The sequence below is a fragment of the Scyliorhinus torazame genome, chromosome 10, assembly GCF_047496885.1.
Source record: "Scyliorhinus torazame isolate Kashiwa2021f chromosome 10, sScyTor2.1, whole genome shotgun sequence".
Classification (NCBI taxonomy): domain Eukaryota; kingdom Metazoa; phylum Chordata; class Chondrichthyes; order Carcharhiniformes; family Scyliorhinidae; genus Scyliorhinus; species Scyliorhinus torazame.
The window spans coordinates 147164617-147184852 of record NC_092716.1 but is presented as its reverse complement, the minus strand read 5'-3'; the positions used below and the strand labels follow the sequence as shown (position 1 = coordinate 147184852).

The 20236-nt window shown below is 49.8% G+C and overlaps 1 protein-coding gene and 1 pseudogene across 1 annotated transcript in view; one reads left to right on the top strand and one right to left on the bottom strand.

Annotated features, from left to right (window-relative positions):
• Positions 1-20236, top strand: part of LOC140430269 (uncharacterized) — a 144547-nt gene that overhangs the window by 81554 nt on the left and 42757 nt on the right. Inside the window, exon 4 of the mRNA XM_072517693.1 lies at positions 287-645. Within this exon, the coding sequence (XP_072373794.1) occupies positions 287-645 (359 nt within the window). The remainder of the gene's footprint in view (positions 1-286; positions 646-20236) is intronic.
• Positions 10236-20236, bottom strand: part of LOC140384772 (major histocompatibility complex class I-related gene protein-like) — a 29802-nt pseudogene continuing 19801 nt past the window's right edge.

Here is a 20236-nt window from a genome sequence, read left to right as displayed (position 1 = left end):
CGTAATGCTGCCAGGATCAGAATCCTGTAAACCTTGCTGGACACTCCGAACGCGCCTGCGTTGGAGTTAGGGACGCTGGCCCTTGACTGGTGGTGCAGACCTGCACAAGGCTGCATAGTGCACAGGCTTTTCGGGCACAAGACTTCCAGTAGAGTGTCCAGGCTTTTCGGGCACAAGACTTCCAGTAGATCTCGCCCATTGGCTCCCAAATGGAGAATCCCACCCAATGTCTCGCATAGTGCTCCTGGCCTCTCATACTGCCCCCACCCCTCTCCCCTCCTCCCAGCGTGCCCGCCCCTGCTTGCCGCTGGTTCCCACGATGGAAGGCGGTGAGTCCCCACCAGCTGTCCTGCCGCCTAATTAAATTTAAAATCACCTGCCAGCAAATCCCACCCAGGGTTATCAAATCCCACCACTCTTTACTCTGGGGCCGATTGAGGCGGGAGCTGCTGCGTCCGCGCGCCAGCACCGCTTTATTTTTGAAAAAACGGCAAACGGTCGAGGGCGGGAGGCGCGAGCCTGAGAGGAGGAGGCGACGGAGGGCGAGAAAAGCCGAGTGCGGAGCCAGTCAGCGGGAAAGCTCGGGCCGTGCTGGGTGTGTGTTCCCAGCTCCACACAACCGCCAGCAGCTGGAGACCACCTCGGGTTTGTTTCTGTCAGCGCTGTCGGATTTTAAAGTTTGTTTGGATTCTCGCAGCTCCTTTCCGGTGTTTAAAAAAAAATATCCCACCCCGGAAAAATGTTTTTTCCTGGATCCATCTGACTCTCAGTCAGAATTTCCAATCAGAAAAATCTGGGGCGAAATTATCCCGAAATGGAGCGATGTCTGCCGACTGGCGCCCAAAATGGCGCCAATCAGACAGGCATCGTGCCGCCCCAAGGGTGCGGAATGCTCCGCATCTTTGGGGGCCGAGCCCCAACATTGAGGGGCTAGGCCGGCGCCGGAGGAATTTCCGCCCCGCCAGCTGGCGCGGAAATGACATTACCGGGCAGCGCATGCGCGGGAGCGTCATACCGATTCCCGCCCCCGCCGAATATCCGGTGCCGGAGACTTCGGCAACCTTCGGGGGCGGGATTCACGGCAGCCCCCGGCGATTCTCCAACCCGGTGGGGGGTCGGAGAATGACGCCCCTGTTTGGGAGTGACAGGCTGCACAGTCCAGGCTTGTTCTCCTTTAGATGCCGTAAGTTAGAGAAACGGGTAGAATTTTCTGAACAAAATGATCGTAATATTCCCAACTGGGGACATCGGGGATTCCCGGCGACGCGAACCTGAGCCACTCAGAATTTTTTCCCTGCACATGGAAGTCTGAGACACTGAGGGCTGGATTCTCCGCCCGCCGGGCCAGATTTCTGGGGTGGGATTCTCTAACCCAGCCCAATCGCGGGCGGGGCAATTCACGCAACGCAAGGGGGGTGGGGGTGGGGTGGGGTGGGGGTGGGGTGGGGTGGGGGTGGGGTGGGGTGGGGTGGGGGGGGCCCTACCCTGCCCTACCCTACCCTAGGGACTGCCTGCGATCAGGGCCTCCCGATCGGTGGGTCGGTTTCTGGTGGGGGCCTATGTTCCTCCGCGCCGGGTCCCTGTAGCCCTCTGCCATGTTGTGTCGGGGCCGGTGTGGAAAAGGAAACTTGCGCGAGTTTGCGCCGGTCGTAGCGCGCATGCGCAGACCTGCGCCACCTGTTTGACGCCGGTATCGGCAGCTGGAGCTGAGTGAGGGCACAGGACCATTGATCCTAGGGTCCTGTTGATACGGCGTCAACACTTAGCCTCAGGGTCAGAGAATCCCGCCCCAGGTTCAGGACACCAGCGGATGCTCCATTTTGCCGGCTGGTCAATGGGGTTTCCCATTGTGGAGCATCCCCACGCCGTCTGGAAACCTCCCGGGCTGCCGGCAAAATGCAGCTTTCCGACGGCGGAGAATCCAGCCCAGAGGGCAGGATTTTCCTTTGGCCGACTCCAAAATCGGTTAAGGCAATTGGGTGGAGAATGGGTTTTGATGCTGACATCATGGCGGACGTGAGGTACATGCCAAATCGCTAGTTTGTTCAAAAGATGGTTTATTTACATACACAAGAATTATCTCGACATGCAAACACAATATCTACTACGAGTTAAACTACACCTAGCAGCTACAATAGCCTACACTAAACTTCAGGGCGACTGGCACTGTGCAAATGGATAAGGTCTTTATCTGGATTTCACTTGGCTGGTTTGAAGAAAGTGGCTCTGTCTCTGCTGGGTTCATCTGTCAGTAGCGATCGTTGGTCTTTAACTTGGCTGGCTGTTCCTGCTATGATTGGGTTGGCACAGGCCGGATCCAAAAGAGACAGAACACATGGCTGTGCTCTCTTTTATCCCTCTTGGATTTTGCGCTCTTTGGGGTGGTCCTTAACCTTGGACCCAATAGTTCGACAGGGCTCTGATCACTGTCTTCGATTTTGTCCAATAAAGGGGCGGGTGCATTGGTAGCTGGGCGGTTCCTTAGTTGTCTTTGACCTTGGCAGTTGTGCTTTGAGTAAGGGGAGTGGCACCAATCAGTCTCTGGCTGTACCGGTTGCTTGATTGGAGTTCTACTGTCCTGGGAAAATGGGCTATTAAAATGCAAACATGCGGGGGTTTCAATCAGGTCTGGTTACCTGTGTTTCAGATACACACAGGCTCTGTATTTGTCTGAGTCCTGGGTTGGCCATAATTCCCAGGGTCCTTTGCAGGTGGCCATCTTAGTTGGCTACATTCCGTCCTCTTGACCCTGAACACAAAACGTGGCGGATCACACTATTGATTCCTGTTCATCCTTGGTGGCCCGGTCACCCTTGGTCAAGGCAAGGTTCTACTCTACTCTATCTTATGGTTTGGGATATTTACCTAATATTTCATTAATACATCCATAAATTAATTCATCTCTAACGGTTACTATAATCAGGTCTCTATAAAACATTAAATTTATCCGCACAGTTAATTTCTAGCTAACGCTATCTAATCTACTCTCATGCTGCTGTTGAGTATCAAAGAACTTATATACCGTACAAAATTTAAAACAGAAGCATCACATTTCTACTTGATCGTAATAAAGTTAAAGAGGTACATGGTTTATTTTTAGCAGCGATTGTTACATGAGTTCGTTTTGTTGAATTCCAAAGAAGGGGGGATCGGACTGTACATATCGGGGAGCGGGAGGCTTTTGCTCGCCATTTACGGAGTCGGAGTGTCTGAATGACACTGCAGATTATTGCAATTACTAGAAGGGCCTCTACTATTTATGAAAGGGGGTTCCATTTGGCAATGTTTTCGAACCAAGTGGGGGTTTTGATGTCTGTTTTTATGTGTGGTGTAGTGTCCGAGCTGGCGGCGGCCTGTTGTGTGGTCGTGTTCGGGGCTGGTGGGGGGTTTGTTAAAACAGTCCGTTGTGCGCGCAGTTGCAGAAGTCCAGCGATGATCCAAATGCATGTCAGTCCTCGCTTCATCCTGTGTTTTCTGTTTTCCGTGTAATCCAGCAGTGATTAGCAACCAATTGTGTCATATGTGTAAATAGCAGGTGGGGAGTGACCAGGGGGTCGCGGGAGGTAAAGGAAAGAAGGGATGAGCGTACAGAACGTGGCAAAATGCATTATTTAATCCACAACCAAAGGGAGAGTAGAGAAGGTGAAACTAAGGCCTGTCAAAGGCAACGCAGCGTATAGAGAACCATTCCAGAACGCATGAAGTGACGGGAACATGAGGTGCGTGTGGGCCGCTGCGGGATAAGAATGGGTGGAATCCCTGGGTAGGGCGGGGGTTAGTGCTGTTATTCCACTATTCAAGCTTAACTGACCAGGTTAATTTGGAGTCCTCAGGTTGGATGGGGATCAGTGCCGTTACTCCCTACCTGGGTGACCTGGGTAGAAGGTAATAGTTTGTAGTCGTGTGGAAACTTGTCATAAAGACTGGAGAACAGTGATCAAAAAACTTGTGCCCTTAACTGACATTGGGTATCGTACCTTCAAATCAGAAGAGTAATTTTGTGTCGGGTGACATGAATTAAAACCATGTGGTAGAAGAAGAAGGAAAAAGGCGGGCAGGCTCCATCAAAACTTTGGACACCTTAATACTTAGGCGGTGTCTCTTTCTCATCATCTGGACACCTCCGGGTTCTGTACCAAACAGTGCTCTAAAAGCATTACCGAAATGAGAGTCAGTATCTGAATCGTCACCATCCCCCGGTTGCCAGATTCGTGCCTACCATTTCTGTGCCTTGGGCGCGTGGGCCGTCGGATAATCCGAATCGTCGTGCCTTACTAGTCTGCAAGAGTTGTCGCGGTGCCAAAGAGGGGCTTGTTTGTTGTGAGCCGTAGGGGCGGTGGGAGTGGAGGGAAAGTTACTGTGGTTGGGCAGTGGCTGGGGGAGGGCATATAGGGGGTCAAAGATATCTAAGTCATGATTCCAGGGGCTGGGGTGACTGGGGGCAGAGAGATCGCGCCAGTGTTCCGGGATTGTAATCAAATCCGGGAGGCTCTCGCTGTCAGCGGAGTCAAGTTCAAGGTGAAAGTCTGTACCTGTGGAGTGCAGTGACATTTTGGGCAGGGGCAATTTAACGATGGACTTGATCCGTTTTTGCTCAATTTCTCTCTTCCCGTGGGTGATGATGGTGCCTAAATAAAGAACATTTTCCTTTAAAATCTGGGCCTTTTTGGCGTTTACCTTACATCCGATTGATTGCAGTAAGCCTAGTAATTCAGATAAGATCTCTACGTGTTCCTCTTTTGTGTCCATTTGCAAGAGCAGATTGTCTACATATTGTATGAGCCATTCGGGTCGGGAAAATTTTGAAAGTCCGTTGGCCAATTGTCGGTGGAAAATGGAGGGGTAGTTGTGGAATCATTGTGGGAGACATGTCCATGTGTACTGCTGCCCTTGAAACGTAAATGCGAACTTATACTGGCAGGCCCTGTCTAACGGGATGGACCAAAAGCCATTGCTGGTGTCCAGCTCTGTGAAATATTTTGCCTGTACTCCCTGTTTGAGCATGATCGCGGGACTCGTGGCAGCAGTGGGGGCTGCTAAAGGGGTTACCTTATTACGTTCTCGGTAGTCGATCGTTAGTTGCCATGAACCATCGGGCTTTTTAACGAGCCAAATTGGGGCATTATTTCTGGGCGCTACGGGTCGCATTACTCCTTGGTCTAACAAACTGTTAATAACCTTCGAAATCTCACCCTCGTCTTGCTGTGGGAAACCGTATTGCTTTTGCGGCTTTAGATCGGGACCTGAAACCTTTACGGCACCTGGGATCTTCCCACAATTGTGTTTGTGTTGTGCGAACGAAGCTTTGTGTTTTATGAGGACCTCTCTAATCGTCTGGTCTGCACTAATTGTTTGCGGATTAAACCAATAATCCACGACTGAGCAAATCCTGTTTTCATAATCCCCTACTGTGAGCGTAGCGGGAGCCCTAGCTCTTTTAGCCATTCGCCATACACATTTGTTTACTACGCCAAACGAAAGGTTATGGGAGCTCATAAAATCAATGCCCAAAATGTGCTCTGCGGTTTGGGGTAAGTCAACTAAAACAACGGGGTGTTTGGTGCTAATGTTCCCTATCTGGATGGGTATGGGAGCTGTGATATATCCTTGTTGCATGTGGCCTGTGAATCCACTCGGGGTGATGGTGTCTGTGGTGGGCCATTTGTTCTGTTGAAACACGGTGGAGGAGTTCAGAGTGGTGCGGGATCCTCCTGTGTCACAAAGGAAATCGACTGTATGTCCCCGGACTGTGCCTGTAACTACTGGTCTGCCTGATTTGTCCCAGCGTGTGTTCACAGACCCAAGTTGGGGAGTCCGAACACCGTCAATCTGGAGTTGAGCGCTAAATCATCTGAACGGGCGCTAACATTATGCATGGGCCCAACATTGTTCCTAGGTGGGGGGTTTGGTTGTTTGTATCGTTGCTGGTTCGGGAGGTTTTGTCGGCAATCGCGGGCGTAATGTCCCATGTGGCCACAATTATAACAACCTCGTGGTGCCTGTGCTCTGGGGCGCTGTCCCTCGTGTCTACCCTCATTTATCCATGCTGGGTCCTGGCTAGTCCTAACTGGGTGCATGTTTGCTTCTGTCTTGTCCTGATCTGTCTGTCGGTGTAGGGTTTGTTCCCGTGCTCTAGAAAGTAATTTCAATACCTGAACTTCATTGTGTGTGTGGTCTGCGGGGTCGTAGTTTACACAAGCCTTTTGACCTGCGTCAGTGGCATGCGAGACTAAGATGCAGGACCATTTAGTGGTTTCCTCCTCCTTTAGGTGTGCGCGGTTCAATTGTCCGTAGACTGCCATGAGATGAATCCATAGGCGTCCAGCAAATGCGGTTGGATGTTCTCCCTTCTTTTGCCTGCAGTGTTTTAAACCCTCGACTGGATCTCCTTTGTTATACCCGATGGCATCTAATGTGGTTGTTTTCATTTCCTGTAGGGTTCCTCCTGCTACATTTTGGGGCTCTCGCAAAGCTAACCTTATGGACTGGCTAAGACTCATAACTATTAGCTTTACTTCCTCTCTCTCATCTAGGCCGTACATAACTTTATGTTGGCGCACCTCCCCAAAGAAGCTGTGCAGGTCTGCGGTGGGTTGGAATGGACTAATTTTCGTACAAGCTTCTCTTAATTGGATTATGGATAGTGGGATGGTGTAAACGATATCAGGCTCATCCTGATCCGATAACTTGCGTTGTGTGGTAACCGGATTCATGGGGGTCGAATTGTGAGTGGGGGGTGTGTGCTGCCTGTGCAGTCGGTGCTGCAGGTGCTTTTCTCTTCGGGGCGTGGGGGGCTTGATTTTGATTTCCCGTGCCCTCTACGTATCTTTGGGCGCTTTTGTTTAACTCTTTAATTAAATCCTACCCGAAAGTGTACCTGAAGCCACTCTGTACTGAGAGGAACGACTGTAACTTTTCTATCTTCTGTCGGCATTTAGCATCGTCAACGGTACTCTGCCTCTGTTCCTTTGTGGAGCTGTGGAGCGCTCTCAAAGCTGCTTTTAAATCTGCGCATTTGCTAGTTAGCTGGGCAACCTGTTCTGTTTCTTCTCTTACCAGGACTGCGCGCTGTGTATCTTGGTAGGCTTTATCGTAGTGGGTCTGGAAGCTACTAAGGTGAACTAGACAAGATTGATGTGCATGTTTTACATTGGCCATTTCCTTATCCTTAGCTGCTAACTGTTCCCGGAGTTGCTCAATTATCTTCTCGCTTTCATTACTGTTTCCCTCGTGCTTCTCAATTAACTGCCTACCGAGCGTCTTCATGACCGCCTCTGTGCCTCGCAACTGTGCCAAACAGGACACTATTGCCATCGGCTTTCTGACTTTCCCTACATTTTTCTTGTGGACCTCACTTAGGTTCTCGCACCAAGTTTGTCCTATTTTTCCTGGACCTGACTCATCATTAGCGCAAAAATCCGACCAAAGAGACCATCCTTTCTCCTTTAAGTATTTCCTTAACTCTTCCTCCCATATGGGGCATTGGTCTGCTCTGTTGGTCGTTGCGACCTCGGGTTCCTGTGGACTCATCAATCTTTCTGTTGCTTTAGTGGCCATTACTTCTCTTATCTCTTTCTCTACTTTTAATTTGGGACAGAGGATTGAGGCGGTGATTTGAACAGCGGGTTTGGCTTAAGCTATTTTCCGGCTCACAATCCCTCGATAGTTGTACACAATTCTAACACGTTTACCTTGCTCTTCCTGTTAGGTACGCATGTGGGTTAGTACACACTTCCGAAATTCGTTTATTTGGTTGATCTGGGACTTGCACTTGTGGTTCTTTCTCTTTCTCGCAATTGGATTCAAAATTTGTGGGTTCTCTCAGAAGTCACTCCTAATCGAGTCCCGATAGAGTTCGCCAATAATGTTGCCAATAATGTTGGTGTTTTTCGGTCCCACCCAGCAACGTCGCCAATACTGTGGGTATTTCTATTTATCTTCGAGAACCACAAACCTTCCCTTATATCGATCAAATGACCACACAACCAGTTAGTGAGTTCAAAAGATGGTTTATTTACACACACAAGAGTTACCTCGACATGCAAACACAATATCTACTACGAGTTAAACTACACCAATCAGCTACAATAACCTATACTGAACTTCAGGGCGACCGGCACTGTACAAATAGATAAGGCCTTTATCTGGATTTCACTTGGCTGGTTTGAAGAAAGTGGCTCCGTCTTTGCTGGGCTCAACCGTCAGGTAGCGATCGTTGGTCTTGAACTTGGCTGGCTGTTCCTGTTACGATTGGGTTGACACAGGCCGGATCCAAAAGAGACAGAACACATGGCTGTGCTCTCTAGTCCCTCTGGGATTTTGTGCTCTTTGGGGCGGTCCTTAACCTTGGACCCAATAGTTCGACAGGGCTGTGATCACTGTCTTCGATTTCGGTCAATAAAGGGGTGGGTGCCTTGGTAGCTGGGCGGGTCCTTAGCGGTCATTGACCTTGGCAGTTGTGCTTTCTGAGTAAGGGGAGTGGCGCCGATCAGTCTCTGGCTGTACCGGTTGCTTGATTGGAGTTCTATTGTCCTGGGAAAATGGGCCATGAAAATGCAAACGAGCGGGGCTTTCGATCAGGTCTGGTTACCTGTATTTCAGATACACATAGGCTCTGTATTTGTCTGAGTCCTGGGTTGGCCATATTTCCCATGGTCCTTTGCAGGTGGCCATCTTAGATGGTTACAGTATCAATCGCGAATCTGGGAGAATCCCGCGACGTTTCTCATTGGAATCGATTGTTCAATGTGGCGCCGGTGCTAGCCGCTTAACCGTCGTTGAATTGGTCCAGGTGCGGCACCAGTTTTGCTGTTGCAGAACTTCAAGAATCCTGCCCAGGCGTCAACACTTTGTCTCGGGAACGGAGAATTCCACTGCATGCTTCTTGCCTTGCAAGGGACATCAACCAGTGAATCTCGTCCCTCCATGAGCAGAGACCCCCCGCCCCCCTCTACCCTTGACAGCATTTCTGAGGAGGATAACAAAGAAACGTTACAGTTTTCACTCGCAGCAGTGCAGAGACACCAATGAAGATGGGTGAACTTAGGTATGCAGGCTTCAGGGTTACTATCTGGTGAGCATCATACAGCCTCTGAAGCACATCGGGTGGAGACAGGGACATCCCAGGAATATAGCCAGGGGAGGTCTGCTGGATCCCAGGACACAGTTGTGCCCCAGCCAGATGCTGTGCCTGTGCCAGTTGCTGTGCTTGAGATGTAAAGGCAGAGCAGGGAATACCTGGAGGGATTGTCAGCAACGTTCCTGCGACTGGAAGGCTGAATGGAGGAGTCCCAGAGCCTTCAGTAGCAGGAGACGGTGCCGGAGTTGCATGCCACCCATGCCAGCACTAAGGCTGGCAAGTGTGGAAAGCCTGGGGCAAGGCGTCAGAGCCATGACTGGTGAACTCCGAAGGCATGGCTGGTTTTCTGAGTACTCAAGAGACTCTGGCAGTGACCAGCCCTTCTGAATCCCCCTTTCCTGATACTGGTTCCTCTCGGGCATCTGGCAGAACAGGATGCGGCGCTAACATCAGATCCACCCAAAAGTCATCTGGGTCCCCCCAGAGGACACCTGCCAAGAGCATCTCAGGCAGGAGGGCATGGAAGGAATCAGGCCGCCTCCACCAATGATGTGCACCTTGGGAATACAGCTGGACGTTCTGGCAGGGCTCACAAAATTAAGGAGTTTTAGGGACACAGAGTGGGAAAGGTGAATTTATCAATCTGTAATTAGGGTTCAACGTTATATGTGATTATCACAAGTCACCTTCTGAAAAGCTAATGATGTTCATGACCTTAACTCCTCACTGTCTTTGACCCTTCGCCCACTGCGATATGTCCTCACCCATCAGGATGTGGCTTTAACCACAGACTGTCAAAACAAGGTGAATGGTAAGGCCCACTCAAACCCAGATAACCATATATCTTCAAAGGTCTCTGCCATTCATCAGTGAACCCTTGACCTTGCCTATTTTCTCCCTCTGCAGCCACAGTACAAAGGGACGTGGGTCCCAAACCACACTCCATCAAGAGCCATGGAGTCAGTATGCAGTCAGCAGACAGGAGTCAGACATAAGCAGAACCTGTGGAGCATCAGAACTTTCCTCACAAAGTGAGTCCTTTTCACCCTCCTGTGTTGACATGCTAAGCAGGCACATGGACAATGCAAGCCCAGCACCCTCATGAAATGCCTGCCATGTCCGGGCTGCCTGACAACAAAATGTTCCTGTGAATCTGTTAGCGATGAGGGAATCCCTTGCCCTTCTGCACATGTAGCCCTCCCCGCTGCCTGGCCTCTATCCTCCGGCTCCTCTGGCTCTCCTCTATGCCCTCCTGATAATCTTCCTCATCAGAGGAAGCGTTCTGCTCCTTCTGGTCTTCATCTAGGATGTCGTCCCATTGCTGCGCTAAATTGTGGAGGGCACATCGCATCACCATGATGCAGGAGACCCATTGGGGACTAAATTGAAGGGCTGCACCAAAATGGTTGAGGCCGCGGAAGTACATCTTTGGCATGCTGATGCAACGCTCTATTGTTGACCGGGTGGCACTTTGAGCCTCATTATATTGGGATTCCATCTTGGTCTCGGGCCTCCGCACATGCGCCATCAGCTGAGACCTCAGCGGGTATCCCTTGTCCCCTGTTAGCCATCCCTGTAGCCTGATGTGGCCCTCAAAAATACCTGGGATTTGAGAACGTCCAAGGACAAAACTGTAATGCACGCTTCCTGAAAAGCGTGAATAGAGGTGCATGATGTTCATGCAGTGGTCACACACCAGCTGCACATTTAGGGAGTGGAACATCTTTCTGTTGATAAACCAGATTCCCTGATGCAGATGAGCGCGAAGAACAACATGTCTCCCATCGTTGGCGCCCTGGAGCTGTGACAGTCCAGCGATGGTCACAAATCCAACAGCTCTGTCGTCTGATAGGCCTGGCCAAGAATGAAGTTTATCTAATCCGAGGCCCACTTATAGAGTGCATCCATCACCTCACTGATGCATTTATGTCCGGAAGACTGAGATCCCGCTGAGGTCACCAGTTGAACCCTGGAATGATCAGGTTGCATAAATGTTCAGGGCTGCCATGGCCTTTACGGCCACAGGGTGCAGGTGCCCTGCTTTTCTACACAGCGCAAAGTTCGAAAGAATGTTGCACAGGTGATGCACTGTGTCCCATGTGAGGTGGAGTCTCCTGTGGCACACATCCGACAGCTCTATGAAGGACATCTGGGTCTTTACACTCTCTGTCTCCTTTGTGTACGCCTTTGAGTCCCCTCTTCAGCCTGATGGCGTTGGGTCCTCTCTGCGTGTAACCTTGCTTAACTGCGGGAGTCTGTGTTCCTCCAGCACGGTGATTAGAATAATAGTGGTGTGAATTGTCTCAAGCCAGGGCAGTTGGTAGAATTTTGCAAGCCCAGGCCAGATGGAGGGGGGTGAATGTAATGTGACATGAATCCAAGGTCCCGGTTGAGGCGTACTCATGTGTGCAGAACTTGGCTATAAATTTACGCTCGGCGATTCTGTGTTGTCGCGCGTCCTGAAGGCTGCCTTAGAGAACGCTTACCCGAAGATCAGGGGCTGAATGCCCTTGACTGCTGGAGTGTTCCCTGACTGGAAAGGAACTTTCCTGCCTGGCGATTGTCCCGTAATATCCGTTCATCCGTTGTCGCAGCGTCTGCATGGTCTCACCAATGTACCATGCTTCGGGACATCCTTTCCTGCAGCGCATGAGGTAGACAACGTTGGCCGAGTCGCACGAGTATGTACCACGCTACAAGTAGTGGGGGTGTGGGGATGACCTTGGCAAGATGTTCGACTTCATCAATGACGTGTTGAAGGCTGCGAAGAGGACCAACCTCCTCCAAAGACAAACATGGGACACAACCGACAGAGTACCCTTCGTCGTCCAGTACTTCCCTGGAGCGGAGAAATTACGACATCTTCTTCGCAGGCTTCAACACGTCATCGATGAAGGTGAAAATCTTGCTAGGGTCATCCCCACACCTCCACTACTTGCCTTCAAAGAACCGCGCAACCGTAAACAAACCATTGTTTGCGGCAAACTACACAGCCTTCAGAACAACAACCACGACACCACACAACCCTGCCATGGCAATCTCTGCAAGACATGCCAGATCATCGACATGGGTACCACCATTACACGTGAGAACACCACTCACCAGGTATGCGGTACATACTCGTGCGACTCGGCCAATGTTGTCTACCTCATAAGCTGCAGGAAAGGATGTCCCGATGCGTGGTACTTTGGCAAAACCATGCAGACGCTGTGACAAAGGACGAATGGACATCGTGTGACAATCATCAGACAGGAATGTTCCCTTCCAGTAGGGGAACACTTCAGCAGTCAAGGGCATTCAGCCTCTGATGTTCGGGTAAGCGTTCTCCAAAGCAGCCTTCAGGACGTGCTGCAACGCAGAATCGCTGAGCAGAAACTTATAGCCAAGTTCTGCACACATGAGTACGGCTCAACCGGGACCTTGGATTCATGTCGCATTACATTCACCTCCCACCATCTGGCCTGGCTTGACACAATTCACACCTCTTTAACCTGGGATTACCCCTCTCTCTGGATCTGTAAAGCCTTAATTACCTGCAAATGCACGCATTCAAAGTATCGTCTTGCATCTTTGACTTTGCCAATACCTCTTCATTCACCTGAGGGAAGGAGCAATGCTCTGAAAGCTAGTGATTTGAAACAAACCTGTTGGACTTTAACCTGATGTTGTAAGACTTCGTACTGTGCTGACTCACATATCAGTAGCCCTTCACACTTCATTGCTCGAACAGCTCCAGTCATTACCCATGTGCCTTCAGAGTCACCCATGGCTTCCCGTCTGGTTTGTCACTCCCTCAATATCAACATTATAAGGGGTTCTGGCAGGCAGCTTGAATGGCTGCCCATTCCTCGTGCAGAGTCAACTGGATGACGGTGTAAACACTAGAGGATTATTGAATTCTCTATGGCAAGTGGTGTGTTGCGACTGCAAGGCGATAGATAGACTTTCCCTTCTGATGCCCTGCACCCAAACTTTAATACTTGAGTTTCCACATCCCCTGACTGAAGTTCCAACAATTAAACTAAATCAAACAAACTGAGGGACAAATTAAAAGGGGAAGCTTCTTAAAAGGACATTGCCCTAATCAAAAACAACGGGCAAATTAACCGTGAACCAAAAGGTGATTGAAAGGGTCAATAAAGCACCCCAGACTCTGCTGCCACGATGGTTCCCATGGACACCACGGGTGGGATACTCCAATAATGGGGTTATGTCCCCACACCCGTGAAAAAACGCATGCAAATCACTCTGGACTTAGCTGGAGAAAGTCCACGGTGATTCTCCGATTTCAGGGGGCTAGCAAGGCCCTGGAGTAGTCCTCACGTCTCCGGCTGCTGATACGGGGCCCTGCACTTCCGGTGGGGGGTCCGCACATGCGCTGGTCGCCCCGTGCGACATGGCCTACCCACATCTCGGACTGACACTGAAAATGTAGGCCAGCACCCCCCCCCCCCCCAGATCCTGCATGCCTGTGGATCGGTGGCCCCTGATCAGTAGCCTGGACGTCCTGGAGGCTCCTCCAGAATGACCCCCGCCCCCCACCAGGGCGGCCGCGGACTGAGTCCGCAGCCGCCACGCCGAGTTGCCGCAGGGGGGGGGGGGGGGACCATGAGAGAACCACACCGTTGGGAACTCGGCCAGCTGCACTCGGTGAATCGCCGTGGGGGCCTTTTTCAATGGCTCTCGACCGGCTCTGCGTCAACCGCGCGCGTGATTGACGCCGATTCTATGGGGACCGGAGGATCGCGGAAACGGGACCAGACCCGATCTTGGGTTTGACGCCATTCTCCGCCCCCGTGCCAATCGTGAATTCAGCGCTGAGGCTCGGAGAAGCAACTCCCATTAATGATGCCGCAGAAGCCAAAAACAAAAACAAAGAACAACGGAAACTTATAAAAATCCAATTAAAAAGTGATTAAAAGGTTAAGAGGGGCACACAGTTAGGTTAGATGACCCCCTCGATTGCCCTCCTGATGGCACCCGAATGCAGAATTCATGCTGGCCAATTAGTTAGAGGAGCAGGACTCTCAGGTATGTTAGAGGGCAGAATCGCTCCATGAGGCCGAGACAGGAAACACAAACAGGATGGTTTCATGCCTTTGTAATCCCAACATCTACTTGTTCCCATGCCTTGACACTTAAGGGGTGGGATTTTCTGTTGTGCTGGCAGCACATCCCCACCTGCGGGTTTCCCGGTGGCGTGGGGTGACCACAATGAGAAATCCCATTGGCGGGTGGCGGGAACGTAGAATCCCACCCAAAATTTCGGGCAACCACTTCATTTTCTATAAAAGCTGCCCAGCGTCGCTGGGTACTCTCACCCCCCCGCCAAGTCCCCACTCCTCATCTCATTGCAATCCAGCCTTATCTCTCAGGGTCTCATCCAGCCAGCCCTTTAGGCTGGCCTCCCTCAGTGTCACCGCTCCTACCTCCGAAACCCCAGGCCACTGACAGATTAAAACTGTGTGCACATTCTCACTTCTTTGACTCACAGAAGAATCGTCATGGCTGTGAAAAGGTTGAAAAGTAGAAAGTCTTCCTGTGCATTTACTCAGGGCAGTGAGCAGCTGTGAGAGTCGAAAGGCTTTACAATCATTCTGGCATGTGAAGGGTTTTTAAGACCGACACACTTGTTATGTGAGAGTACCTTTAAGAAATGGGTGTGTATATAAATATCTGTAGTGAGAGTACCTTTAAGAAATGGGAGTTTATTACTGCAGTGATGTCAGAGAGTGGGTGGAGCCGGGCTGTCTGTCACCTTTTTACATTTGTTTTGAACAGGCTGCTGGGTGTGTTCCAGTTTTGTTTTCCGTGTTGGAGCTGAAGCCAGACCAAGCAGGTGTACTGCTGTTCGCTCTGCCATCAAAAGACTATATCTTAATCATTTGGTGAATTCAGAATTATAAATGTTTTCAGTAGTGACTTTAACCTGATGTGCTTCTGATAAAGGTTTTGTTTTTAAGTCGTATGGATGTTAAAAGGGAAAGCTTAAAGGTTTACTTAATGTTGTAGTCTTCGGGGGTTGTATTTGAATTAATGGTTGCTAAGATGTTCACTGTATGTTTTAAAAAGGTTTACTTGAGTTCATAGAATAAACATTGTTTCGCTTTTAAAAATACTTTTCCATTTCTGCTGTACCACACCTGTAGAGTGGGCCTTATGCTCCCCATACCACAATCTAGTAAATGTTGTGGGTCAGTGAACTCCATGATACATTGGGGTTCTCCAAACCCTGGCCCACAACACACTACAGAATAGCTCTGGGCTGTTTAAGACAGAGAATGAAGGCTTCAGGACAACACATACCACCCGCGATCCCTATCCTGGGGGATGTCCCCGACAGCACTCCAACCCCGATTACCCCCTCGTCCCCAATACACTTGAACCTCCACACCTCTACAGCTGACCAACAGATACTGTCCCCTTGCGCACTCTGGTACAGGGTGGGTAGGGTTAGTTACCTCCTCCCTCAATCTCGGAGGCCGTGGTGCCAAGTTCCCATTTCTAAGAAGCAGTAGTAATTCGCGCCAGGTTGACATCACGATGATGGGCAAATAGATTTAACAATGTTTAAAGATTCAATTTTAACCTCGTATGTATTCAAAATCATTCAAATCAATTGCATCATCGGTGAGGGCCCAGGAATATGATTTACTCATGCACAATAACACTACTGGCTAAACTATGTCTATCAGTAACACATATACTTAACTTCGGATGCCCACTTAGGTCAGAGGAACAATGGCCGTTGTTCGGATCTGAGGTGTTGGGTTCGAAGAGGTAGCAGCTTAGGTCGTCCGTCTGATAACGAGCGTTGAACTTGAACTTACTTGCTTCTGGTGGTGCAGGTGGAAGGGTCTCTCCAGCTGAGAGCCGAATCCAAGAGAGCAAATCTCTCGTGGGGGTTCCTTCTTATACTTGGAGGGGCTTCACGTGCTTTTAGGTGGGCCTCAAACTTGGTCCCAATTAATTGGGCAGCTTCTCGATCATTGTTATCGATCTTGACCAATAAAGGGGTGGGGTACCCTGATGGCTGGGCGTGTCTTAGGTGGCCGTTGGCCTTGCTTTGCTTGTGTCTTTCTGGCGCTTGATGTCTTTAACAGTACCAACTACCTGAGTGTTAGTCCTTTGTTCCTCGGAGATGGGCCATCAATATGCTAATCGACCCAGAGTTTCGATTCCGTCTGGTAACTGCTTTCCAAATATACATTCAGGCACTGTGCCTGCTTGTTGTCCAGCATTGTCCACATTTCCCTACATTCTTTGTGAGCGCCCATTTTGTATTCTGGAAGTGGCCAGCCCAGATGGCTACAAGCCCTCCTTGTGATCCTCAACGCGAAGCGTGAAGGATCATATTACTGCATCATCTTTGTTCTCTGCCTAAGTCGAGCACCCAAAATCAAGGACGGGCTCTATTCTACTCTGTCCTATGGATTGGAACTTCACCTAAATTGTTTTATGTACACACATTATTATCAAATTCTACGGGGCGCTATGACATTCAGGCATGCATTACAATTAAACACGGGAACCTCTAACTATTCTTATCTAAACTATCCTTCATCACTTAAAAGAATTTACAACAGTATAAACTATACAGTAGCAGCAACACAAGTCTCTAGCTTGGCAGTCAAGTACAGAGTTTTACATCTTTTTATTAGAACAAACAAACAAAAAGAAAGTTGATGCATTTTAATTCACTTAAAGAGAGTGGGGGGTTTGCTGAAGTCCGAAAATAAGGGGTCTGAATGTATATACGGTGCGGGAGGTTTTCTTCGCCATTTCCTAAGTCTCAGTGTCTGGATGACACGACAGAGTATTGCCATGGCTAACAGTGCTTCTACAATGTAGGACAGGGAATACCAGGTGATGAGCTTGACACACCAGGTTGGTGTATCAGTTGCTGTCTCTGGGTGTAGTGTATGACAGGGATCGGAAACATTCACGGCCTGTGAGATAGGGGTCAGGGGGGGGGGTCGCGTCCACGCGCAACTGTAGGGATCCCGCGAAGATCCAAATGTGGACCATGATGTCTGTCTTCATGTTTTCTTCCTTCCATGGTCTTCCTGTGGCTTCTGTGGTTCATGATTTCTGTGGACACAAGCATAATATCTGTTATTATCTTGCTTAAGATCTTGTATATCTGTCTGTCCTTTTATTCCCAATTACCCATTATAGTTGGTCACCATCTGTGATTCCCTCTTTTTGTTTTGAACCAAATATTTTGGGACAAGACATCCGAGAAGGAAATATTGTCACAGCGCAAGCAGTCTCGCAGCCTGTGCGAACGATGCGGTGAGTGTACCATCCCAGTGTTTGAGGATGTAAATAGCATATGGAGAGCAACCTAAGGGTCGCTGGAAAACAAACAAAAGAGTTTTGAACCAAGAATTCCGAATGGGGTGCATATTAGGCCACGGCGGGTAAGAATGGGTGGAATCCCCGGGTAGGACGGTGACCAGTGCCGTATGTGCACTACCCGAGCGTAGCTGACCCAATGGGGGTCCTCAGGCAGGGTGGGGACCAGTGCCCTTTTCCACTGCCTGAGAGACCGGACAAGAACGGAAAGAATTTGTGTTCGCCGTGGATGTTGCCTCTTGTGATTACCTTCGAATTAGAAGAGTGGCTATGATCAGTTGTCTGCCGACAAACTTCTTCCTTTAACCGCCAGTGGGCGTTAAAAGAGTGGTGGCGTGGGGCCATGAATAAACTTTAGGTGAACAAACAACATTCAACATTTACAGTAACGAACATTTAATGTAACACAAAATCGTGCAGGTTCGTCTGGTGGGAGTCAGACTCTTAAGTCATCATCTTCTCCCGGTTGCCATACTCGTGACTGGAATAGCTGTGCCAAAGCTGCTTGGGGCGAAGTGGGGTCCATCTCATCATTCCGGATGAGTCTGTATGAATTGTCTCGGTGCCAGTGTTTCGTGTCAAAGTTGTAGGTTGTAGGGGGCAATCCATAGTCGTCGGGCGGTGAGTCTGAATCTGGGGCTTTAATGTACATGGTCTCAAAGGGGTCGCTGGAATCTCGTTCGGAGTCGCTGGGAGTGGGGCCTGGTGCAGGGGTGTAATCGTGTCACGGCGCTATGGGGCTGTCGCTATCGCTGTCGCTGCTGGTTGAATGAAGGGAGAGGCGAAGTCGTGCCTCTGGGGGTGGAGTTGAAGTAGTGTCTGAGGATGGGCTGGACTGGTTGGGGGAGGGTAGGAATAGATCGTTCGTGGGCGGAGCATGTTCATCTGCTGCTGCAAGTGAGATGTGGTGTGAATGGTTGTTCTGTGTGCCATAAGCCTTAAGCTGGTTGATGTGAAACCATGCAGACTTGCCATTGAGATAAGTAATTTTATATACGGAGGGACTGACTTTATCAGAAATGGAGTACGGTCCTGCAAATTTGGGGGATAGGAATGAGCTGGGGTTGTCTAGGGATAGCATGACCTACTGCCTACTACAAATTCGGTGGCTTGTACAGTCTTGTCAAAGCAAACTTTACTTTGTTTCTTTCGTGTCCCAAGCCTAACAGCTGCTGCGAGCTGGGCTGCTTGTACGTTCTCGACAATCTGCTGAACTGCTTTCTCAAGGGTGAGGGCGGTGACTGTGGGCCTGGCCAAATCGATTCCTGACAAATATTCTGTCCACTTCATGGGTCGTCCTGTCATGAGGGTGTGGTAGGTGTATCCTGTCGACGTAGATACCGTGTTTCTTATGAACATTAGTGCAAAGGGGACAACTGTCTCCCAGGTGCTATTGTGGTGTTGCACCATTTTCCTTAGGGTTGCTTTGAGAGTCCTATTCATTTTCTCTACTATTCTGCTTGATTGGGGGTGATCTGCAATGTGGAATTTTTGTCTGATTTCGAAAATTGTGAGGACGTTTTTCATCACTTGTCCTGTAAAATCTGAGCCTTGGTCGGACTCTATGCTGCGGAGAAGACCCCATCTTGTAAAGATGTGCTGAGTGAGGATCTTGGCTGTCGCTTTAGCCGTGTTCGTTCTGGATGGAAAAGCTTCCACCCATTTTGTGAAGGTGTCGATGACCACCAACACATACTTAAAACCATTCTTGCAGTGGGTAGGGGTCCTATACAATCAATCTGCAAATTCGTCCAGGGGCCATTAACGGGGCGGGTGTGACTAAGCTGACCTTTCCTTGCATATCTGTCCGGATTGTTCTGAGCGCAGATTAAACAGTTTTCAATGGAGTGCATTACATTGGATTTTAAATAGGGCCACCAGCAGAGAGGTCTGAGGTGGGCGAGGGTTGCTTCTATGCCTTGATGTCCATGGTTGTCATGGAATTGACAAATCATTTGGTTTCTGTCCTGAGTGGGGACCACATAAATACCTTCTTTTAAAATTATACCGTCATGTGTCATCAACGTGTTCTTGTATTTATCGTAGGGAGCTGGGAAGTTGCCTTTTAAAACATCCCTGAGCTGTTCATCTTCTTCTTGGGCCTGCGCTAAATCCTGAATGTTGGTCTGTGAGACCTGAACTGGGGCGCTCTCGGGAGGATTCCAAAAGTGACAGTGTCTGGAACCTGCCTTTGCTAGGGCGTCTGCCTTAGCGTTACCGGGGGGGTGGGGGGGTGGGGGTGGGGGTGGGGGGGGGGGGGGGAAGAACGATGGTGGCAACGAACTTTAATAATACCATATTCCTGATCTTTAGCTGTCCTTAGAATATGTTGGAGTGATGGGGCTGAGGGTAGGGGTTTTCCATCTGCGGAAACAAAACCTCTAGATTCCCACAGGGGTAGGAATTCTGTTAATCTATTACCGACATATAGACTGTCGGAATATATGTCGGCTAGGGTCGGGACCGAATCGGGGTGCTCTACAATATACACTACGGCTGCTAGTCCTGCTGCCTGTGAGCCTAAATGTCCGGGCAATTTCAAAGATATCTCCTCTAACACGCGTCCCTGTGCGTCCTCTACATATATACCGCAACCAGTAATCCTTTTACCGTTCAAAACTGTGGAGGAGCCATCCACATAAATCTTTAAGGGTGCGTCTGGGATCTCTGGGGTGGAGTACCTGGTTTCGGGGGAGCTGACTTTGGTACAAAGGGTCCGGTGTTGTGTTTGGTGGAGATGATTTCACATTCATGTGGGGTGCCGGCATAGTGTAAATTGTCTGCGAGGAAAGTGTGTGT